General features: G+C 51.0%; 1 protein-coding gene across 1 annotated transcript in view; it reads right to left on the reverse strand.

The window, feature by feature from the left end:
- The window catches only part of ALK (ALK receptor tyrosine kinase), a 756,557-nt gene that overhangs the window by 33,517 nt on the left and 698,890 nt on the right, over positions 1-24,150 (reverse strand). The window contains exons 14-23 of the mRNA XM_032239194.1: positions 15,083-15,214; positions 13,834-13,978; positions 10,396-10,578; positions 9,078-9,176; positions 8,446-8,598; positions 6,982-7,086; positions 4,844-5,030; positions 4,036-4,126; positions 3,863-3,927; positions 2,231-2,360 (exon numbers count right to left, since the gene is read on the reverse strand). Coding sequence (XP_032095085.1) covers positions 2,231-2,360; positions 3,863-3,927; positions 4,036-4,126; positions 4,844-5,030; positions 6,982-7,086; positions 8,446-8,598; positions 9,078-9,176; positions 10,396-10,578; positions 13,834-13,978; positions 15,083-15,214 — 1,290 coding nt within the window. The remainder of the gene's footprint in view (positions 1-2,230; positions 2,361-3,862; positions 3,928-4,035; positions 4,127-4,843; positions 5,031-6,981; positions 7,087-8,445; positions 8,599-9,077; positions 9,177-10,395; positions 10,579-13,833; positions 13,979-15,082; positions 15,215-24,150) is intronic.

Genomic DNA, 24,150 nt, shown 5'->3' on the forward strand with positions numbered 1-24,150 from the left:
GAGAGAGGGGGAGGGGAGGGCGAGAGAGGGGGAGGGGAGGGCGAGAGAGGGGGAGGGGAGGGCGAGAGAGGGGGAGGGGAGGGCGAGAGAGGGGGAGGGGAGGGCGAGAGAGGGGGAGGGCTAGAGGGAGAGCCTATTCCTCACTCCTGCTCCCTCCTGCCCCTAAAGTCCTTGAACTTTCCAAGTGCTGGGCTTCCAGACTCCCTTTGCAAAGTCCCTCTCCTTTGCAAAAGCCTCAGGAAGGTCCAATGGGAGAACCAGAGCTGTGCCTCTTCCCAAAGTGTGATGCCGCATGTCCCCCACTGCCTTTAACTCTGCTGAGAATCTCAGGGCATGAGGACCAAAGGCTCTGCCTCCTAGGCGGTGGTAGGAAAGCCAGTGAATCTGACACCTGGACCCTGGAGGAGACACCTGGATGCCTGGCAGTGTCAGCTTCAAGGGCCCAACCCCACCTTGATAATTCACAGCTTCCCAGAGGGGTCCACTGGATAAGCAGTCGGTTGGAGACAGCACTGAATCAGGAGTCATGAGGCCCGAGTTCTAGTCCCAGCTCTCCCACTTCCTGTGTGACCATGACAAGTCCCATAACCTCTCTGGGCCACAGTTTTCCCATCCATAGAATTGTGGAGAGATCTGCATTGTCTGTTCATAGGGTGGTGTTGAGATGTGGAAGCTCTGAGGATGCTGGCTGATGAGGGCTCTTCTGAGACAGGAGTAGTCTTTATCTCCCTGCTCCTTGCCCAATCCTCTTGCCAGGTGTGCCTAGGGTCACACACATTCCTCTTTTCAAGGAGGAAGACAGTATTCTTCTTAGATACCGAGATGGGTCACGCAGTGGCTTGTAGAAACAGAATGGAGGCTCCTAAGGTGAAGAAGATATTTTACATGGATCCTGACTGAAGGTGGAAATCAGAACAGCCATGACCTTGCAGGGCTTCCGCCACCACTTTGAGTCCCTGTGAGCGGTGCGGTCAGGCTGGGCTTTCTGTAGCAGCTGGCTGTCAGTCCTTCCCTGCTTTCCTGGGGCGGGAATGTGGTCACTGCTTTTACTGTGCAAGCCTTCCTTGTATCCCCATAGTACAGCAGTTCCTTGAGGAAGCTTAGATCCTAACCCTGCGGGCTGCTCAGCTCTAGTTCCTGCTACCCAGGGCCTGCTGAACACTTGCAGACCCAGGCACGGGCAGCTGGGCTCTGGGTCTGCCCAGAGTGCTATGTTTAATAATTTAGACCTACCTTTGAGATGTTCTAGTCCAACCCTCAGATCTCACCTGTGAAGATACCCAGGTTAGAGATTAAAGACTGCCCTATACCACGTGGGCGTCTAATGGTCAAGTTGGAGCTGGAATTGGGATTCCTGGGTCTACCCTGGGTATCTTCACTTCCCAAGCTCTGTTCCCTGAACCATAAGCTGTGTGTAGCACCTTCCTAAATACAAAGGTGGAATGTCCAGGCATTATTATTCCTACTTGAGACATGAGGAGAGTGGGCTCTGCACAAGTAGCTGCGGAGTGACCCGCCCAGGTCAGTTTCCTGAGTAGCGACATGGCTCGCACGAAAGTTCCCCTCTGTGTTCGTCTCTAGTTTGGTCTCCCAGAGTCAGCGGGCCATGAGAATGGATCCAGGCTATAGAAGGCCGACATGGTTGGGATTTGTGTCCCTGACCAAATCTTATGTTGAATTGTAATCCCCAGCATTGGAGGAGGGGCCTGGAGAGAGGTGACTGGATCATGGGTGGATTTTCCCTTGCTGTTCGTGTGACAGTGAATTCTCATGAGATCTGGTTGTTTAAAAATGTACAGCACAGCCCCCCTCTTTCTCTTCCTTCTGCTCCAGGCATGTAAGACATGCCTCCTTCCCCTTCTGCCAAGGTTATGTTTCCTGAGGCCTCCCCAGCCATGCTTCCTGTACAGCCTGCAGAACCATGAGCCCATAAAACATCTTTTCTTTATAAATTACCCAGTGTCAGGTAGTTCTTATAGCAGTGCAAGAACAGACTGACACAAATGCATTGCAGGAGCCTTGGACAAACTCCTTGGAGTTGGGGCTCAGCCATCATCTACCTCTATTTTCTGTCCATTCCCTTACAGCCAGTCACCCCTCTATCAAAGCCCAAAATTGACTTCCTGGGTCCCACTGGGGAACTTGCTACCCAGGCTGCCCACTCTTGCTCCTTCCATCCTTGCTCCTGTTCTTGGCACAACCACTGCAGCAAAGACTGGTTCTCACTCACCGGGCGAGGGCGGGTCTCTCGGAGGAAGGACTTGAGGTCTCCCCCGGCCATGAGCTCTAGCAGGATGAATCGGGGAAGGGCTTGCAGGCTCACCCCAATGCAGTGAACAATGTTCTGGTGGTTGAATTTGCTGCAGAGCAGAAGAGGGTGTAATCAAAATTAACTCAGTCCAGGAAAATCTTAAGTTGGGGGAGCAGGGTACAAAGTTACATTTTCAGCAGCTGCCATGCATAAATGCACTCTGTGAATATGGGGAGCAGGAGTCCCGCCCGGAGCCTGAACCCAGAATCTCCCTGCGGAGCAGGTGGGAAGAACCAGGGCAGGCTCTGCAGGAGTTCCATTTGCAGGAGAGTGGCCAGAGGCGGGAGGATACCGCACAGGCCCTGGGGTGAGAAGGTGTCTTAGGGGCAGGAGAGTGACCTTCTCAGATACTGGTGCATGGACTGGGCGCTAGAATTCATGGCTGATTTCTCCCAGGAAGGCCTCAGGCAGGTGAAGCAAAACAACTGATTCTAAGAGAGACTAAATGAGACTCGCCAGGTGACAGCGTGTGAAACCGAGCCAGGAAAAGGGCTCACAAGTCCATCAGTTTCCTGTGGATTCTCCATGGGAGGGACACAGATTTGGGGTTGTTAACATGATCCCTTTAGGACACACAGGGCAGTGGGGCCTAGGAATTCCACATGGGCCAGCATGTGCATGCATGTGTGTGCGTACATACACGTACATACACACACCCCCCCCAAGTGTTGAAAGACTGGGTGATTAGATACCAATATACAGTACAATGGTTAGTTACTACCAAGTAGTGAGATTGAGTGATTTGGGTCTCCTTCAATATAATCTCATACTTGCCAAGTTTTATTCATAATCAGGAATTAGATGTATCATAAGAAAATAAAAGTTATTTTGTGTGTCCTCCTGTGGCTCCAGACTTCACAACCACATCACTCACACTGCCTGGCCTTATTACCCCTGCCACTTCCACCAAGGGGACATCCCAGTCTGCCCCCGCCTGTCAGGATGTTCAGAGTCTTCCCAGTGCAACAGGGGGCCACGAGCCCCCACCTGATCTTGAGGTCAAACATCTGCCTCCTCCTTAAGGGGATCTGCCATCACAGCGTACGCCCTCAGGAGCCCCAGGCACTGAGATTCTGAGCTTAAATCCAGACCCTGGAGCCTCAAGTCGAAAGGCACAGCCAGCTGAGACTCAGCCCTGCTGATGGGAGGCGAGGATGGGGTGACATCCCATCATAGTAGGAGCCCATTTACTGGGACTGGTGAAGGGTCTTGGAGGGAGATTATATCTTGTATTGTCAAAAGCTAGCATGCTCCATTTCTTAAGGAACAGTGGGGGAAGAAGCAGCACTGGATAACAGCAGGGATGCTGGTTGCAGACAGCAATACTGGTGCGATCATTCTGTCACACAGATTTAGTTTCTGAGACACCCATCACTGGTTGTTCCATTCTGGTTAAGGGGTATCTAGAATGTTTGGGAGTCTGCTACTGGAGAAGAGGGGACATGCTGGGGACAGCACCATTTCCCTTGGAGACATCAATTTATTAGAAAGGTCTCCAGGTTCTTTGTGGCGGTGGGGAGGTGGGGTGAAGGTGTCTCTCTGTGGCTTTACCTGATAATCAGGGCTTCCATGAGGAAATCCAGTTCATCCTGTTCTGAGCACACCTCAGGCAGCGTCTGGGCACAGAAGGGGAGGGTGGGGAGGAGAAGGAGGCTGTGAGCTGAGAGCTGCAGTCTACAGAGACCGCAGGCCAAGGTCAGGCTCGAGGGTGCGCCACTTCTTACCTTTACAGCCACTTGCAGGGGGCTTGGGTCACTGGGCATTCCAGACACCTGGCCTTCATACACCTCCCCAAAGGCGCCATGGCCCAGACCCCTGTGCAAAGGAGAAGACAAAGTGAGACAGAGCCAAACAGGCCACAAGGAAGAGGCAGCTGGGGCTCCTGAGCCCAGGCGTCACATTTAGTGGACACAGGAGAGGCAGGGGGCAGCATACACACTCGGGAGTAACGCCCTCAACATGGCTTTGCTGTGCAGTCTCGGGCCTCCAGTTCTTCAGAGGAAAACCGGTAAGAAGGATTCCAGCCAGGGATTCATGACAATGGTCAACTGTCTATTCATTCAATCAGTAGTTATTGAGTCTCTGCTATTTGCCAGGGACATAGGGGGCATAAGCCATGGCTTTTCCCCAGGGAGGTTCATGCTCCTTGGGGATCGACAGATCACCAGTGAGTACTGGCTGGGGAGTGTGGCAGTGAGTGACAGAGGAAGGCACAGCTGCTCTAGATGCTCAGAGGAGAGGCCCTTTGCTTCCCTGCTCCCCTGGAGGGAACTGGGGCCAGGAAGGCTTGGAGAGGACATACCTGAGTACATTTTGAAAGCCCTGGTTCTCTCATTGCATAAACTCCACAAACATATAGGAGTTAATATGAACCAACATACATGGCCCTGAATGTCAAGCCTTGTCCTCCCAGGAGGGCCGGGCGTGCCTGTAGGGAGGGCTCTGCTGGCCTTTGGTGGCTAAAGGAGTCTGGAGTGGTGACAACATTCAGCCCCCGGACTGCACTCCCTCTCCTCCCAGTAGGGCGCTCACCGAATGAGGGTGATGTTCTTCCGTGGCACCTCCTTCAGGTCACTGATGGAGGATGTCTTGCCAGCAAAGCAGTAGTTGGGGTTGTAGTCTGTCATGATGGTCGAGGTACGGAGCTTGCTCAGCTTGTACTCAGGGCTCTGCAGCTCCATCTGCATGGCTTGCAGCTCTTGGTGCTTCCTGCGGTACACTGCAGACGGATGGTCGGCTACAACGTGGCCCGGACCAGGCAGCCTGGCCCTTGAAGCACTAGACAGGCCACTTCCTACAGGAAGCCTCCCTGTATCTCCATGTCCTCCCCTGAGCTCTGAACCTTTCCACCATATTTAGAAATACTAACAAAATGATTATAGATGTGAAGGTGTGTCTTTAATTGAAACATTATTTAAAGTAATTGTAAAGCTAAAAAATCACATATATGGGTAAGAATTCTTTGTATTATACAGGGAAGTCACGTTAGTCTGGGTCTTCCAAGAAGCAGACTGGAGATGGGATTAGAAACGAGATGTTCTGCAGATTTTATTAGAAGTGCCCATGAGAGAAAATGGGGAGACAGCCAGGGAAGGCTGGGTGAACCAGCAGACCGTTTTGCAAGTCTGACCCCATGTGAAGGAGGGAGGGAGGGAGGGAGGGAGGGAGGGAGGGAGGGAACGTTAGGCAGAAGCCCCCTGGGTGCCATGCACCCTACGGAAGTTTCAACAGGACCCTAAGGGGTTCTGGAGCCAAAGTCAGTCATCAGCAGAGTCCCACGGCTCCCAGGAATTGGCCTGCCTTAGTATTTCTGCTGTGCTCAGCCACCGGCTAGGGCAGCTTCCGTGTGATCACAGCAGTGGATTTGAGGGTGCAGCTGGGATCTTGGTCATTGTGTTTCCTGTAGTTGTAGAACTGCCAAGCCATAGAGTTGGAGAAAAGCCACATCATGAAAAGATCTCTGAACTGGCGTCTGGGGACCTACGTTCTGATTCCACCTCTTGTTACTTACAAGCTGAGCCATGACGGCCAGGCCACAGAATCTCCTTGGACTGCAGGTTCCCTCTCTGTAAGCAGGGATGGTAACTCCTGCCTGTTTCCCTAACCACTCCCACTCTCCACCCCCTACGGTTGTCAGTGAAATGAATTCACCGACATAAAATGGTTTTGAAAAATTCTAAAGCGCTCTACCTGTGTGAGTGACCATTATCACTCTTACATGTAAGGATGTTCTGGAAGACAGACTCCATGGGAGCCAGAATGAAACTGAGACTTGGAGGGTAGATTCTGTGTGTAGAGCCCAGCCCCAAACATAGGGGCCAGGGCAAATGAGTCACCCGCTCTGTGCTCAGTTCCCTTGTCTATGAAATGGACCAGCCATGATCAGATTAGGGTTACTTAAGGATGGCATGAACTGAAATGTGTAAATTGCCGAGCATGTAGAAGCATGCGAAAAGTGTTAGCTCATATTATCCTGTCCCTTTGAGGGATGGCACCATATGGGGACAGAGCATGTGCTGCCACCTCCCTTCTACCGGCAGATCCCCTCATCTGCGGGGCCTGGCCTGTGAGGGCTCCCAGGAGCCTTTCCCTCTGCCCTCTTCACGCCTCTGTCCATCCATCCTGGGCATGTCTCTGCCAGCAGTAAGAACTGGTGGGTACCACACAGAGCTCTCTCTGACCTGCAGGTCAGCTCACCTTGGCTCACAGGCTGAACAGGAATATAGTCAAATTGATTTTCCCATCTCTCTGCCCGGAGGGTGGTGGGGGGCTGATCTGGAGAAGAGTGGGCTAGCGCATGACATAGGGTGGGAGCCAAACAGGAGCTGTGCCCACAGAAGCACATGGGAGCTGGAAGTGATGTCCGGGGTGGGGGCGAGCTTTCACCATTGCGACGGACACTGAAGAGAACTCCCCACCCCGAGCAGTCAGGAGGTTTCACATGGGGCTGAGGTGCAGAATCAGGGGCTCCACAGGGAACCGCAGCTGCTCTCGTTGGAGGAAGGCTTGGAGCTTCAGTTCTGGTTTGGCCTGGGCTGCCCTGATCACCACCCCACCCAATGACAGGGACTAGCAGGGCGGAGTGACAGCTTGGCATCCATTGCACAGCCTGAGACACTATTCCCTGCCTTCCCGCACCCTTGGGAGTCCCTGGGCTCCTGTGCACTCACCGATCATGATGCCGGAGAAAGCCAGGACCAGGGCAGCCACCAGGGCAGAGGTCACCACAGACAGAATCAGCGAGAGCGGCAGGTGTGGCTCTGGGGTGGGCGACACTGGAAGACAGGTCCCAGGGGGCCACTGACAACCACATCAGTTCTCCTTTGAGCTGGTCCCAAGTCAGAAATAACCTCCCCAGCTGGGACAAAAGCTATCTTCTCCTTCCCATCACTGGAGACCTTGTCCCACCTTTCTTTTCAGGGGACCATGGGTAGGACCAGACTCATCCTGTTTTTACAGGTTTTTAGCAGTAGCTTTTGGGTGGAGGGAAATTTAACAGGGATGAATTTCCATGGCGGGACGTTGGTTCAGAACATGAACCGCACAACTATAGGGTGAGGATGGAAGGGGAAACAAAAGCGGATCTGGAAGAGAGGTGCGGGCGTTGGAGACCAAACAACAGGGGGCGCTGTAAGTGATACCCGCTGAGGCTCAATTACTTCCCTGTGGCTTCAAGGCACTGGCTCAGAGTGGAGAGGGGTCCTGTGCCCTCTGCTGGCCAGACCGCACGGAGGCATCGTGCTTGGTACTGGACACTACTTTTCAAAAGGGACGGTGACAATGGAACACATGCAGAAGGATGCCAGTGTGGGGAGGAGACACAAAACCGCGTCTTGTATGCACTGTTGCAAACAAACTGGGGTTATTTAATCTGAAGAAGATTTAGAGCAAGAGGATAGGGCCAGGTGTGATGGCTCCCGCCTGCAATCCCAGCACTTTGGGAGGCTGAGGTGGGCGGATCACCTGAGGTCAGGACTTCGAGACCAGCCTGGCCAACATGGTGAAACCCCATCTGTACTGAAAATACAAAAATTAGCCAGGTGTGGTGGCGCACGCCTGTAATCCCAGCTACTCGGAAGGCTGAGGTGGGAGAATCGCTTGAACCCAGGAGGTGGAGGTTGCAGTGAGCTGAGACTGCACCATTGCACTCCAGCCTGGACAACAAGAGCAAAACTCGATCTCCAAAACAAAACAAACAAAACAAAACAAAACAAAACAAAACAAATGGAGGAGGATGGGAGCACTGTCTTCAGACACTGCAGGTGAAAACTGCTCCTGTAAGGAAAGCTAGGAAAGGAAGGTTAAGGGACAGGCCCCAGCCGAGACTCCCCAAGGGAACAGTACCTTAGGAACAGTGAGATCCCTGTCACTGGGCATATTTAGGTGGAGACAGGATGGGTCTCGGTGGGATTGGCAGAGGGTTTATTCTACACCAGAGGACTTTTGAGACTCCTTCAGGAGCTATGGCCCACCTTTCACACAGTGGTCAGAGCACTCGCGCTGTGGCAGTTCGGGGAGGGACAGAAAGCTTACAAAACCAAACCCAGGGTTATCCTGGAACCCAGAAACCATTTGTGGTCATGGGCCAAATCTCAGGCTCTAAGCCCCTCTGCTTCCCCTGCCCCCCACCTTACCAATGCAGGAGACACCATCCTCTGCCAGCACCGTCCCGTGGTCACAGAAGCAGATGACCTTGTGGCTTTCAGGGTCCATGTGACATTCATCTACCTCACAGTGACTGCAGTTTAGATAATGCTTAATATTCACTTCCCCGTGGCCTTCCATCACTGGTGACAAGGAGGGAGGGTTAGTCTCAGGCAGAGCCTACCTCCCCCTTCCCAGCCTCAGTGCTGTCTCTCCAGGCAGTCCCTGTTCCTAGGTCCCATAGCCACTGGAGGCACAACTGTGTGGGGGGAGTGTTCCTGTGCATGTGGCGAGGGCAGCAGAGGCAGCGGACCTGGGCGCCTGTGGATGTTTGCATTTCCATTGGTGGGTTGGGGGTGGGAAAGCCCACACATGTGATCGTTAGGTTGGCTGGTGCAGGTATGAGGCTATTTTTATATTTCCTAGGATTCTGCCTCTGCATTCACATTAAAGCACACATCCTGACTTGCAGAAAACATGGTGACCTGCGCCATAGGCAGGCCTGCCTGCCAGGGACCCATAATTGTGCCTCTATATCCCGGACACGTCAGAGACTCAGGTTTTAGCTTGGCAGGAGGACTGACCTAAGGAAGTTTGCTCTGCTGCCTGGCAGAGGGGCTACCTTTTAAAGCTGGGGTGTACAGGATGCCCAGTGGACTGATGAAGGAAACCCCATCTTCCCCATCCATTTCGGGGTCATTGTTTGAGGCTGCATTGCCGCCTGAGTAGCAAACCAGAGTAGAGTTTAATATGGGGGGGTGGGTGCCCAAATCTTAACACACATGCATGTCAGCAGGGCATGCAGCTCTGACCAAGGTTAGGGGATCACTGGGGACCTCGGGGCAGAAATATGGGGAGGGAAGGGAGGCTCAGGGCACAGAGGCTGCATGTGGGTCAGCAGAGGCTGGGTGCACGGCTACTTTCCCCTCAGGTCCAGGCCAACTCCCATGCGGAGCCTCTACCGCTCTGCCAGGGGCCTATTAAGAAGTGGTTAATTTGAGCAAGAGTTCAAAAAGTTCTAGTCTTTCCATGCTGGGGTATGCCCATGGTGCCTCTCCCAGGACTGGTCAGGATGGTAGCACTGAAGCTCTCCAGCCCCACTGGGTCAAGGCTGGGGCATGGCGGGGCTTGGGAATTGCGGGAGATGAGCCCCTGTGCCCGAAGGCTCCTGTCTCTCCTTTCACCTGGGGCTGGGCTAACTTTGGGCTCCCCCCTCGGGCTCCTCCCACCCACCCAGCTTGGAAAAGAAGAGCATGTAGTTAACACAAGCATCTTACACACAGCATCAAAGCAAAACACAGACATGAACATCACAGAGCATGCATGGATTTGTCCTAATCTGTGGGGAGAAGGGAGCCATGGTTTCCCAGCCTCTCAGCTTCAGAAGGCTCTGCTGACTGTGCTCTGAAGCCCAGACAAAGCAGCTCGGGTCAATGGCCAGCTGCTTGCTGGAGCGCTGGGCTAAGCCTGCCTGCAGTTGGCCTTGGGAGCAGCTCTCATCAGCAGGAACAGCGGTGCCTTTCAGGAAGCTGGTGGGCTGGGATAGGGAGCAGGAATGAGGAGTCCATGAAACCACACACCAGCCCCTTCAGGAGCTGGCCTGGCCAGGCCATCCAAGGGAGGCTGGGAGAGTCCTTACAGGTGACTCAGAGACTCGTCTGGAAAGCCAAAGCCTCTTTATCATCGACTTTGGGGGAGATCAAGAATCACTTGGGATCTTGATGCTGTCGCTGAGGAAGCCTGGAGGCAGGATGCTGGCTCTTAAAGCCAACACCCTGCCTCCGGCTGGTCCAGCCAGGCCAAGAGGGAGGCGTGCAGTCACATCACAGTCCAGGGGGCAGGCCAAGGGAGGGCAGGGGAGGGCCGGGAGAGGGTAGGGAGGTGAGGAGCCTAGGACTAAGTGGGGAGGGAGTGACACCTTGAACACAAATCATCTTTACCTATATATCCTCCGCCTCCTCCACCTGAGGAGCACCCCCCTCCACCCCCTCCGAAACCCCCTCTTGTCTCCCACCCCCACTTCTTCATGGCCTGGGGGCAGGAATGTCCTCCTGTGGCGCCCTCCAGCAAAGATTTTCCGGCCCAGAGCAAGGAAGTGTTATCATTCCAGCCACCTCCACCACCTGTGGGAAGAGTAGGGAGCCTGTGTGAGGATTCTGGCAAGGTCTGATTAGCCATGCCGGCCAAAGCAGCAGGAGGCAGGGCACCTTGGAGGGCACCTGTACAGCTCTAGCTCCCAGGAGGGGCTCACGTCCAGAGGGGCCTGGGGGTTTCAGATCCACACCAAAACTGGGAGGCTGCTTGCTCTAGGGATACCTGCGTGGCCACAGCCGAGTATGCCTAGATGAGGGCGTGTCTTGTACCCCTGTTTCCTATCAGTCCTCTCTGGCTCAAAAGCAGGGGCTGTGGTTGGTTAAGGATGGGGGGTGGTGGGAACACAGGCAGCATGGCGACAAAGCTGGTTCCTCTATCTTCCCATGTCAGCCAAGCCCTGTAGTGCTGGACCTTCGTTTTATTAACTGCCTCCCATCCTAACAAGAAATGGGACTCGCCAATCTCTGAGCAGCCAAATGTCAAAACCCCACACTGAAGTTCCTTGCAGGAATCCTGGACTAGGCACCAGAGAGCCCATTGTTGTCTGTGAAACCCTGGGCAAGAACGCCCCATTTAGGAGCCTCTGTTTTCTCACATGTAACTTGGGGATAAGACGCACCTCATGGGGCTGATGTTAGGATCAAAGGAGACAGCGAGTGTATGAAATGCTCCACAAACTGCCAAGAGTGGGGAGTGTCAGGAGCTTGAGGGGCAGAACACACGCGTGCGGACAGCCTCACGCCTCAGCTCAGCCTGCACAGAGGTTCTCTAGGGCCAGGGGCTCAGGAAGTGCCCCAAGGTCAGAAGCAGAAACCCTGGCAGGTGGACGATACTCTAGCAACAAAGGCAGCGTTGGGGCTGTGCTCCCAACACCTGCAGCTGCTTTGAGTGCAAAGGAATCTGTCTACAGAGCCAAGGTTGAATGTAGCCACAGGTTGACCACAAGAAATCTCTTCTGTTGGCCTTTGAGATTCCAGGACATCCCCTCATCCCTTGCTGTTCCATCGGACATGTGAACAGACATCTACAGTCGCCCCCTTGGTATCTGTGGAGGATGGGTTCCAGGGTCCCTCCATCACACCAGAATTAAAGTCCCTTTATATAAAATGGCAGAGTGTTTGCACGTAACCTATGCACATTCTCCTGTAAACAAAATCATCTCTAGATTACATGTAACACCCAATACAGGGTAAATCTATGTAAACAGTTACTGTATTGTTTAGGGAATAAGTCTACACATGTTCAGTAAAAACATAACTATCTTTTTTTTCTTTTTTTTTTTTTTTTTTTTGAATATTTTTGATCTGTGGTTGGTTGAATCCAAGGAAGGCAGAACTGATGGACAGGAAGGGGTGACTGTACTCTAAAACCCTAAACCCTTTCTGCTGCAGCCGATGATGCGTGGTGGGGACCTGGTAACTGAAGATTGAAGGTAGAAACAGCAGTGTGTGTCTATGGCGCCCTGTGGGTGAATCGGCCTGGCAGGGTCTCTGGAAGCAATTGCAGCCGTGATTCCTTGGGAGACCCAGAAAGACCTGTAGGTGGGATGACTACCTTGCTAGAAAGAGGAAGCCAGGTTTCGAAAATGAAGCTGAGGTCAGAAACAAGCCTGAATCTAGACTGGGGATAAGCAGAGCTGAGGCGAGGCCATCAGGCAAGTTGGGGGGACTTTGTCAGCCATGAAAACTGCAGGAGTGGGGTTTCGCTGTCTTCCCTTCTGCCGTCAGAGGAGGGTGTGGGCCTGCCACGGCTGTTGTCATGTGGCAGAGAGAAGGCCCCTCAGGCATGTGAGGGACCAGAAGTTGGCTCTGGCATTTGTGCAGGGCTGTGAGCAGGTACATAATAAGCAGGGTGAGATGGGTGGATACCATGCGCTGTGCTTTCATCCTGCTCAGCCCCCAGCTGAGGCGGCTTCTGACCCCATACCCATCTTGCAGCCTTCAAGTAAATGTGTGGAAAGGAAAATAATGCATATTAAAATCAGAACACAGTGTTTTAAAAATAAGAATTGGGCCGGGTGCGGTGGCTCACGTGTGTAATCCCAGCACTTTGGGAGGCCAAGGCAGGCGGATCATGAGGTCAAGAGATCAAGACCATCCTGGCCAACATAGTGAAACCCTGTCTCTACTAAAAATACAAAAATTAGCCAGGTGTGGTGGTGTGCGCCTGTAGTCCCAGCTACTCAGGACGCTGAGACAGGAAAATCGCTTGAACCTGGGAGACGGGAGTTGCAGTGAACCGAGATCACGCCACTGCACTCTAGCCTGGGTGGCAGAGTGAGACTCCATCTCAAAAAACAAAACAAAACAAATGAATTGAGTCGTGTCTCCATCACTAAACAGCTTGGCCATTCGGAGAAAAAAAAAAAAAAGTCATCAGGCCTTGGTGAGCCCATTGACTTCTATAAAACAGAAGTGGTATCTGTCTGGAAACCCTACAGGCTTTTTTTGACAGCACATGTGTAACAGATGTGGAGGCGCTCGGGGTTTACCAGGTGCTGGGCCTCGGTAGGGGTGCTGTGAACGTCACTGGAGGCAACCTCACGGTGGACCCCATGACAGTTTCTACTCTTCTATCTCTAGCAGTCTCTCAATTGAGAGAGAGTTTGCACATTTGTTTTAATTAATCCCAAATCTTAAATGCCTTCTAAGATCCTCCCACAGTCTGATTGTGTGGAAAAGAAAATACAAGGAATTACATTTTCTGTCTTCAGGGGCAGCTGGCTGTAGAGGAATGAGAGAATTGACACTCTCTTCCCTGTCTGTCTCGCATTTATTTCTGTGCTTCTGGCTCTCACTAATAGGGGAAGAGAACTCACCCATGGAAAGTCAAGGAGGAGATTTTCCAGTGGGGATATGTTTGGGTCTGGCAGCCTGGGGGCCTGGAGGTCTGTACCACGGGGGTCTAGGAGGCCTGACTTTACCCAGATTTCTTTCATCTGCTCATATGCTAACCGGGGGTGACATCTTCCCCTGGAAGGAGGAGGCATCTCAGAGGGAGGCTCTAACAATTGCATTTTGGCAAAACCCAGGGTGGATCAGCTGGCTGGTTGAAGGCTGCTCCCTACCTCACTTTCTCAGTGACCTTCAGCAATTCCAAACTCCAGGTCAGCAAGATGGCCTGCAGGGTTCCCAGGGTGCTGCCTGCCCTCCCTCCCTTGATATGGATACCAGTATCCAGAGCTCCCAGCATCCCAGATGCCCTCAGGCATGCGATGGCATCAGGCCCCGCTGAAGCCTTGGGAGATAGATGTTCCCGGAGAGGGCGGGCTTGTGGCGCTTTACCTGCTGCTCCGGAATTGCCGTTCACCCCTAGAACTGAGGAGTTATTCTCCAGTCTCTCTGGGTGGAATGTGTCTGTCTTGGCCCCGTAGGCCCTGCCGCCACCTCCAGCTGCAATGATCAGGGGCACTGGCACTCCATCCTTCATCTGACCAGGGGAGACGTTCAGACATTGAGAAACCAAGCTGCACTTCCCCGCCGGAGCCCCTAAGCCCTGGTTCATTCACCCTGGCTAAGTGTTTGCTGAGCAGTGGGGTGACCTGGTGACCTCTCAGTGGTCTGAGGTGGCTTCTGGGCTCTGAACCCTTGTTACAATAGCCCATTGGCTCCAACAGCTTCTCTATCAGTTGGGGTTCAACCAGAGAAGCAAAACCCATATACCAAGAGCAAAATATATATTCCAGGAGGTGGTGATTGATCTTAGGGGCTGCTTCCTCTACTTCCTCCAGCCCCTTTCCTGAAGCTCCTCAGACTGGCCTCAGAGGTCTGGATGCTGGCGATTAGAAGCAGGTCTCTCCATGTTCCCTTTCCTTCACTCGTAGGGGTCTCTGACTCTGATCCCCACAGATTCAAGATTAAGCCCTCGGCATCACAGTTCCTGTGGGTAGACCTAACAGGTGGCCTCTGTCTTCAGTTTCTGGCCTGGATGTGATGTCAGAAAAGTCCACCTTAGGACAGAGAGCTGGGGGGCACAGTGGGACCTCCAGAAAGGAGGAGGGCAAAGGCTGTGCATGGTGAAACTGGGCTGATGTATCAGGAAGAAGAGAGTCTACCCCTTCCTGGACAGACCCTCTCTCTCTGGGCCTCAGTCTGTTAGTCTTTATTTTTTAATTCTTTTATTGGGTTTAGAGACAGAGTCTTGCTCAGGCTGGAGTCCAATGGCGTGATCACAGCTCACTGTAGCCTGGAACTCTTGGGTTCAAGAGATCCTCCCACCTCAGCCTTCCAAGTAGCTAAGACTGCAGATGCAACCCAACACAAGGGTCTAATTTTTCAATTTTTTTTTTTTTTTTTGGTAGAGACAAGGTTTTGCTATGTTTCCCAAGCTGATCTCAAATTCCTGACCTCAAGTGATATTCCTGCCTTGGCCTCCCAAAATGCTAGGATTACAGGAATGAACCACCACACCTGGCCCTGCTCATCTTTAAATGGGGATAAGAACAACTGAGGCGTTTAACTCCCAGGGCTGTCATGAGGCTCTAACATTGCAGGTGCACAAAAATCTGGTGGAACCTGGCAGCGCAGACTGTACCTTAAATACGTAGGTGGCTCCGCCCCCACCTCCTCCTCCTCCTGCCCACTCATGCACACTTCTGTTCACGCGAATTTCTTCTTCAATCACATTGTTCTCGCCAATGCAGACTTTCTGGATTAACTGGTTTGTCTGTAGAAACAAAAATCACGTGAGGTTTGTGCACAAACCAGAGTTCTCCGCTTTGCAGCAGACAGAACTTCTATGCTTAAAAACAGGATCTGTCCAGCTCTCAAGAAACTTACAGCTGAGTTGAGGAGGCAAAAAAAAAAAAATACACTAATAACTATCACTCTGGGTAGTATTAGGGAAGGACCAAGGGATAGCTTAGATAGAAAATGCAAGGAGAAACGGGGAGAGCGAGCGAGGTTTTATTGCTGTGAGGACTGCCTGTAGGAGGTGGCTTTTAGTTGAGCCTTGAAGGATAGGGAGTTCTCTTTTTTCCCCCAGAGTGGGGGGCAAAGTTAGGTTGTTCCAAGAGCAGAGAGCATCATGAGCCAGAGGGAAGTGGGTGAGTGGGGTGTGTGGGGAAACGCACGAGGGTCTCTTTGGCCCAGCAGTCTATCAGGACAGAGAGATTGTCCAGGACCACCTGTCTGGATCCTGTGAGATGAAGAGATCTAAGAACGAAGGTGAAAAGTCCTGTGTGGGGAGTTAGGGCTGGAGGGAGTGTAAATTAGGTGGGTGGAGAGAATTAAACGGAGCAGTCCCATCATGGCTAGGGGCCTTGAATGCACTGTGAGGAGAGTGCCATGCTCTCACCAACAGCCATGCAGGTTTTCTGAGAAGTCACAGTTCTGAAGCACAGGAAGAGAGAAAAAACCAGCAAGAGGCCGGACTCAAGTTTTATTCCCAGCTCTTCTCTGGGAAAATCAGTTCTCCCTTTTGGACATCTCACTCCTAGCTAATGTTCCATTTCTTGCCTGTGGAAGTCCCTGGCACAGCCCTCTGCTTGCCTTGTAGAGTGAGCCCTGCAGTCTGGGTCCTCCACCCATCCCGGGAAACTGTGGCAGGGGCCCTCGAGCTCTGATCCTCCAGTGTGGCTGGGAACAGAGACAACACGAGTTGTCGTGGCATTTACTGAGGACAGTATAAGGCGCCTAGTGGAGCGTCTCACACGTGGTGGGAGCTGAGTAAACGGCTGCTGTTCTTGTTTTGTGAGACAGACTTATTCCATACAATGGCATGATCTCAGCTCACTGCAACTTCTGCCTCCCGGGTTTAAACAATTTTGGTGTCTCAGCCTCCCGAGCAGCTAAGACTATAGGTGTGAGCCACCATGCCTGGCTAATTGTAGTTTTAGTAGAGATGGGGTTTCACCATGTCGGCTGGGCTGTTCTCAAACTCCTGGCCTCTAGTGATCTGCCCGCCTCAGCCTCCCAAAGTGCTGGGGTTATAGGTGTGAGCCACCATGCCCGACCAGCTGCTTTTTTTTTTTTTTTTGAGACAGAATTTCACTCTTGTTGCTCAGGTTGGAGTGCAGTGGTATGATCTCGGCTCACTACAACCTTCACCTCCTGGGTTCAAGTGATTCTCCTGCCTCAGCCTCCCAAGCAGCTGAGAGTACAGACATGTGCCACCATGCCCTGCTAATTTTTGTGTTTTTAGTAGAGGATGGATTTTGCCATGTTGGCCAGGCTGGTCTTGAAAGCTTGACCACAGGTGATCCACCAGCCTCGGCTTCCCAGTGTTCAGATTACGGGCATGAGCCACTGTGCCCGGCCAGCTGTTCTAATTCAGATTCACTTCTGGACCCACATATGGTCTTGGTTGGGGCTCAGGTCTTAGAGAGCCCCAGGATTATGCTGGAGATTTCTGTAACAGCATCCTGCACTCCCTGAAGAAAGAGGAGAGTGCTTAAAAACAGCCACGCCTGCTTGTCAGCCACCACAGCTCAGGCAAATTCTTCAAACATCAGCCTGACCTCGGAGGAAAATGACTTTTCTTTTACTTAATAGAAAAAAAGCCAGTAAAGCATCACATTTCCATCAATGCCGCTTTATAACCAGCCAGTGGATGCAGCAATTCATCCTGAGCCACGTCGTATGCTAAAGCACGCATGGGTGCCAGCAATGAGTACTACGGAAATTTCCAGATAAATAGCTGAGATGCAATTTGTTTCATGGCATTTTGGATTTAATGATGGAAATAATTTGATATTTCTTAGAGTGAATTTAGTGTGGGTGGAAGGCTCTGAATTGCTATTGTAGAGAGCTGGCATTTCTTGTATATATGTGCAGCTCTGTCCAGGACTCGGGGGATACTTCTGGGGGGAAGCCCTGCTCACTGCCACTGACGCAGGCAGGCATGTGTCCTAGGGTTGGGCCTGGGGATGGGGCTTGCGGATGTGAGCTGTCAGCTGGGCAAGCACAGGATTCAGGGTCCAGTCCAGGTTTTTGTTTTTGAGACAGAGTCTCACTGTCACCCAGGCTGGAGTACAGTGGAGTGATCATAGCTTACTGCAGCCACAAACTCCGGGGCTGAAGTAAGCATCCTGCCTTAGTCTCCAGAATAGTTGGGACTACAGGCGTGAGCTGCCATGCTCGACCAAATTTTAAGAGACAGGGTCTTGCTATATTTCCCAGACTGATTTCTAACTCCTGGCTTCAAGTAGTTATCCTGCCTCAGCCTCCTGAGTAGCTGGGAAAACAGGTACAAGCTACTATGCTCGACTAGTTTTTGCATTTATTTTTTGAGAGATAGGTCTTGCTATGTTGCCCAGGCTAGTCTCTAAGTGATTCTGCTGCCTCAGCCTTCTCAAAGTGCTAGGATTATAGGCATGAGCCATCACACCCTGTTTAGTCTGAGTTCTTGACGGCTCTGCCAGAGACTTGCTGGGCCATACTTGGTGAAGCACCCCACCTCCCTGGACTTGCCTGTCTGTAGATTGAGGGGCTGCCCAGTCTGAACCAGTGATGCTGAGAAGGTCCACCCCCTCAATCTCTGCTTCATCCCCCCCTCTTGGCTGGTGGGCAGCAGTAGGACTTCCACCCCTAGGAGACGTCTTCCCACCGTGAACAGATCTAGAGATTGCTGGGATGGGGAGGAGAGGGCAGTGGGGCTTGAGGATGGGGTTTCCTGTAGTGAGAGCCTGGACTCATGCTCACCATCCCAGCCCTGCTTCCAGGGTCTCCTTTAGATCAAGTGGGGGTGGAGAATAGTCAAGCCTCTTGCTGGACCAGTAGCAGCATTTGGACGAGTTGCTGCCCTTTCCTCACCTGACTTCCAGGACTCCATGCTTTCTTGCATCCTCTCCTACCTCCCTGGTTCCCCCTCTTTTCCTGATCTCTAAAGGTGGAGGGTCCCCTGAGCTCAGTCCTCGCTTTCTTTCCTATCTGTACTGCATTCTAGGCAACCTCATCCTGTCTCAACTTTATGCCAATTTCTCCCGTATTTATATCCCCAGCCCGGACCTCTCAAACTCCAGCGACCTGTCTCCCCTCATCCACCTGTCTGCCTGTGGCTGTCTACCAGGCCTCTACAGCTCAGCATGTCTGCTACTGAACTCCTGATCTTGCCCCCAAATTTGCTCCTTCCACAGCATCCCCTAACTCAGGGGACGGCAGCCCCCTTCTTCCAGTGGCTCAGGCTCAATGTTTGGAGTCATTCTTGACTCTCTTCCTCTTGATTTCTCATTCAACCTGGGAGAAAATCCTTTTGGATGTGACTTTCAAATTATGCCCAGAATTCAACCACTTTTCATCCCCTCCACTGTTACCATCCTAGTCTAAGCCATCATCATCATCGCTTGTCAGGATTAACACCACAGCCCTTGAATTCATTGTCTTGATCCTTTCCTCTGTCCATGTGGTTGATTCTTCACAGCTGTAGGGGGTGCACGGCAACATATTCAAGCTTATGTACACTGTGTATGGTATCTGTGCATGGGAATGAAACTCCTTGACCCTGAAAAGAGCGCAGGGAGTGGAGTGTTTGGTGTGATGAGGAACGCTGAAAACGGCTTCCCAAGAATGCAGTTTGAATGTGTACAAGGTCACAGGTGCCTCAGCAACCCACCTCAAATGACCATCTAGTGGATGTTTGTAGTTAATACAAGCCCTTTCAATAAATACTTGGTGGACAGATGCTGGGGCGGACTCTCTCGGAAGAGCTACCCGCTAGCCCCGCTCAGCTGGAGCTGTCTGAGTACTTCGTTCTTGGTGTTTACTGCAAGCTATAAGCTTTCTAACTTCTGCCCTCAATGTGATCGCCTTGAATTTAAGTGTGAAGGAGGAGAGCTTATTAATTTTGGGGGAATCCCGGTAAGGGACAGTACTGACTCCCATTAGGAGGATGGGACACATGCTTAGAATATCAGGGGCTAGGTTATCATGGGCCAACAAATGACCAAAGAGCAGAAAGTATTTTTTAAAATAGAGCAAGAGCTACTTAAGGCTATCCAGTGCACTGTAGAGCTTACGCTCTCAATTCGGCAGGAATGCCCTTGGTTTCCTGATCAAGGAATCTTAGAGTTATGGGAGCAGGTACGTCGCTGCCTGAAAAGAGGAATGAACAAGGTCATTTTACTAATGTTACTATTTTGACCACCTGGGCGCTGATACGCTCTGCATTGTATCCTCTTTATCTGCTGGATTGAGATGAGTCAAACCACCCATCTTCTCCACCTGAAGGGAATTCAGGAGATTTAAAGGAGAAGGAAAAACAGAAACCAGAACAGCAGGGAGAGACTCCGCTCCTTCCTTCACTCCCTTCTGTGGGGAATAAGGAAGAGATTTTTTTCTAGTGAGGATAAGGATGGACGGGAGCCTTTTCCTTCTCCTATAGAAAGGCTATTGCCCTCCTTTCCTCCACCCTTAACGGGACCTGCATCTGTCTGCCCTGTTCAGGCAACAGTGCCTCCCATCCCCCTTGAGGAGATTGGAGGCCGCCCAGGGACAGCGCTTGGATAAACCCCTGGTTAGCGAACATCTAATCTGGTGGCCACGTCTCCTTGACAAGCTTCCCTGCTGGAGGGGTTCCTCCAGGAGGGAAGGAAAGGGGCTGATTATGACTGTTTTCCTAGCATGCAAGTTCTCACTTCCTGCTTCCAGGACCAGACCTCCTGGCCTTGTTTGTTCCATTTCCCTGGAGTATAAGGGAAAGTTGCATACTGCTTCCTGGGTTTTATCCCAGAAAGCTCTGGCTTTCTTGCTGCCCACAGAGGCCTGGGGCAGGAGAGTTGCTAAGATGCCAGTGAATACCCATTTAGTCACTGGCAGTCAAGGCAAGTTGCCCCTCTTTGGGTTTGTGGTGACGGAGGGGAGGCCAAGAGGCAGAGGCCAAGTTCCTGGGTGGCTGCGGGGAGCTCTGGCCCGGCCCTGAGAATCCGCCTCACCATGGTCATGCACCTTAGTAGCTATGCCCAAAAAGCGGCTGCCGCTTGCTGTACTGCTGCTTTTCCTGCTTCTGCCCTTCCCTGACACCCCTCCCACGTCTCAGTTGACAGGCAATCCCTTGTTTTCCCTGGCCCCCTAGGGAAAGGGCTAAGAAACAGTCTGTGTGCACCTCGACCTTACTAGCCTAAGGTGGGCAGAGGGTATGGAGCAGCCTAGAGCACAGAGCCCTGGGAGAGAAGCCCGCTAATAAGGGGTGCTCTCCCGTAGCCACATGTGACATGCTAACTAGGCTGAGGTGGACATGTTCTGCCAGCTGCTGTCATCTTCAGAAGATAGAGGCAGCAGTAAGGCATGTTTCACTTTTAAATAAAATGTTTAAAAACACCATGGCTGGGAAACTTCAGAGCAGACCCTGTGCTGTATGTCTGCCCCTCCTCTGAGCCTCTCCACTTGGCAGTGGTGAAAATAATAAAAAGCCCAGTATATTTTCAGCACCTTACCTGATGGGGTTGGTTCCAAGCGTAGGTGGCCTGGAGGATGAGGGCGAGGTCTCCTCCCCGCCGGCTGCCCTCCCGCCTCCAGTCTCCGCACTTATATGCATGCACTTTACCACCTGGTCATTTCCTGACCTCTCGCTGCCACGTGTAGCCTGTCTTCGTTCCTCTCGAGGTAAGAGTAGCAACAGGTGGCAGGCTGTTAAAAAGAGGCTGCCTAAGGAGCCCGGGGCAGATGGGAAAAACCTGGCCACAGCCCTGCTTTCCCAAACTCCCTTCTAAGACATTCCAGCTAAAGGCTAATGCAAGAAAATGGCCAGCACCTAAAGACGTTTAAAAATGTTTTTTGGCCTTCCTTTTGTTTGTTTGTTTTTTTAAACAGAGTCTCGCTTTCTAGCCCAGGCTGGAGTGCAGTGGTGCGATCTTAGCTCACTGCAACCTCCGCCTCCTGGGTCCTGGTTCAAGCAATTCTCCTGCCTCAGCCCCCTGAGTAGCTGGGATTACAGGCACGCACCACCATGCCCAGCTAATTTTTGTATTTTTAGTAGAGATGGGGTTTCACCAGGTTGGCCAGGCTGATCTTGAACTCCTGACCTCCTGATCGGCCCACCTCAGCCTCCCAAAGTGCTGGGATTACAGGTGCGAGCCACCATGCCCAGCTGTTTTTTTCCCCCCTAATTTTTACACATTCGAGCTAACTCAATGCACGTTTATTATCCTGGCAACTTGCAGTCACATTTTAATGACTTTCAAGGCCAAATTATGGTAAAAATCACTTAAAATATCCATCCCTTCCATGCCTTAGTTTAACAGGTAGGCTTTATCTTTCGCCATTTCTGTATTTTATATGTCATTTACCTGCCTCATAACCCCTCTAAACATACACAAAAGACCACAGATTTAATAGCTTCTCTTCTCATAAAGGAACGCCAACGTTGTGTCCGGTTATCAGGATATGATCCTGCTACCCTTTTCCTATCGTCAAGCAAGGAAAAAGTTCATACTCTCTTAGCTTGTCATCTTGATTGGCAAGTAGCAATGGCTGACTTTATTGGTAATATCAGCTTTCATTTACCAACCTTTAAGCTCCTAAACTGATTGCAAACTGTGCCTGTTAAATTTTATCTATTGTTGTCTCTAAGCCCTTGCTTCAGTCCACTACTGTCTTCACAGATATTTCAGAAAAAACAAGTAAGACAGCTATAGTGTGTTAAGATGCCGTGCAAAACTGGCAACAGAAGATCCAGGAACATTTTAAAACTACGCAACAGGTGGAGTTGGGTGACCTAACATTGGCCTTACAAACTTTTCCTCAGCAAGCCATAAGTATAGGTAGTGATTCTGCTTATGTGCTGTATCCTCATTTAGACCTTGCACATGTGAAGGGCATTACTGATGAATCTCTAGTAGCTTTGTTTCTTGCAGTGCAAGAACTCCTCTGTGCCCGTCGTCACCCTCTTTACATCACACATATTCACTCTCATTCTAGGCTACCTGGTCCCTTATCAGAAGGGAATGCTCAAGCTGATGCTTTGCTACAACCATAAATGTGGTTTGCAGACTTTCCTGCTTTTTCACGAGCTCAAGCTGATCATGCTTTTTTTTCATCAGAACACTCACAGTCTTAAACAATTTCATTTGATGCTTGCTCAAGCTCGCATGATTATTAAAACTTGTCTTGATTGACAATGGCATTCTGGCTCTCCTTTTTCCTTAGGGCTTGGTACCAACCCACAAGGTTTGGTGCCTAATGCTAGCTGGCAAACTGATGTTACTTAGTATCCACCTTTTAGACGTTTTGAATTTCTCCACGTTACCGTAGACACTTATACAGGCTTGACACGTGCTAACCTCTGGACCAGAGAAAAAAACTGCAAATGCAATTACTCATTTGTTTAAATCTATATAAGTTTAGGCCTTCCACAGACTATAAAAACCGATAATGGACCTTGCTATCTTAGTGCTCGATTTACATAAGCGTTGCAACTTCAACACATACAACGGAAAACTAGCATCCCTTATAACTCAACCGCTTAGGCCATTATTAAACAAGCTCGTCAAACTCTTAAATTATATCTTAATAAACACAAAAGGGGGAATAAGGGGCTCTCTCCTTGAGAACAGGACCTGTTATTGGAGAATTGACCAGCAATGACGGTGATGATTTGGAAGGCACCTGACATTACTTGAGGACAGCTAAGGAGATTGGATCAACAAGCAACTATCTGGCTTGCCGCTGTGGAAGGCCTGCAACTACAGAGAACTGGCTTCTTATGTATCTGGCGGGGACTGGGGAAACTGCTGAGAAAGTAAGACAGACATGGATGTTAGGGTGGCTGGTAGTTCTTGTCCTTTACCAAGTGGGATCAGCTCAAGAACATGTTTATTGGAGTCATGTTCTGAGTCCCTCGATTTTAATGTTAGTACATGGTGGATGCTGACGTGCCTTTGTGATCTAATGATATTTCTTGGACAGGAGGTCAATAGATGCCCCTGTCTTACCCTTTAACTGAAAATTTGGGATGGATTAAACTTAATGGCTCGTTGACTTTACTGTCTAGTAATCCTTCTCTTTGATTTTCCACAATGGGACATGATAAATGTATTACTCTGATTCCCCGAGTATCTATGCTAAGCTTGCAAAGTTGACCTTTATTTCTGCTGTTACCACTAATCTTACTGAGGTCTCTAATGAAGCTACACAAGTGCCTGGTCTTCCTATATGCCGTCTGAACAGGGACGGGTGATATAAGTTCGAGGCCATCCGTTGGTCTCCGTGCTGACAACCTGCGCTGTGCCAGGCCTCTGTTTAACGAGGACGCCTTGCTTGATTGGGGTCCCCATGGTAATCTTATGTCTGCAAATCAGACTATTGGATTTAGCAGTCCCTTCAATAGTTCTACCACCTGGTCAGAGTATGGGCTTTCAGGACCAATATTACAACCACAAGGGAAACAAGCTTTAAGCCCTGCTCATACCCACGTTTGGGGACTAGGTCTTCCTTCTTTGAACGGGTTCTTTTGCATGGTGAGTCCATTACTAGTGGTGGCAAGTATACCCTCTCTTTGCATAATAATGCCACTGATACAGTCCTGATTTGTACTACACATCCTCCTATACTTTTGTTTGGGCAAGGTATTCCCAATATAAGGCAGAATCAATTCTTTTATAGTGTTAAAGTCTCTTCCAATAGTTGGTATGCTACATGCTTGTCTTATCAAATCATTATACAGTTAAA

Source organism: Sapajus apella, unplaced genomic scaffold (assembly GCF_009761245.1).
Source record: "Sapajus apella isolate SASKATOON/1434 unplaced genomic scaffold, GSC_monkey_1.0 scaffold44, whole genome shotgun sequence".
In the NCBI taxonomy this organism is placed as follows: Eukaryota; Metazoa; Chordata; class Mammalia; order Primates; family Cebidae; genus Sapajus; species Sapajus apella.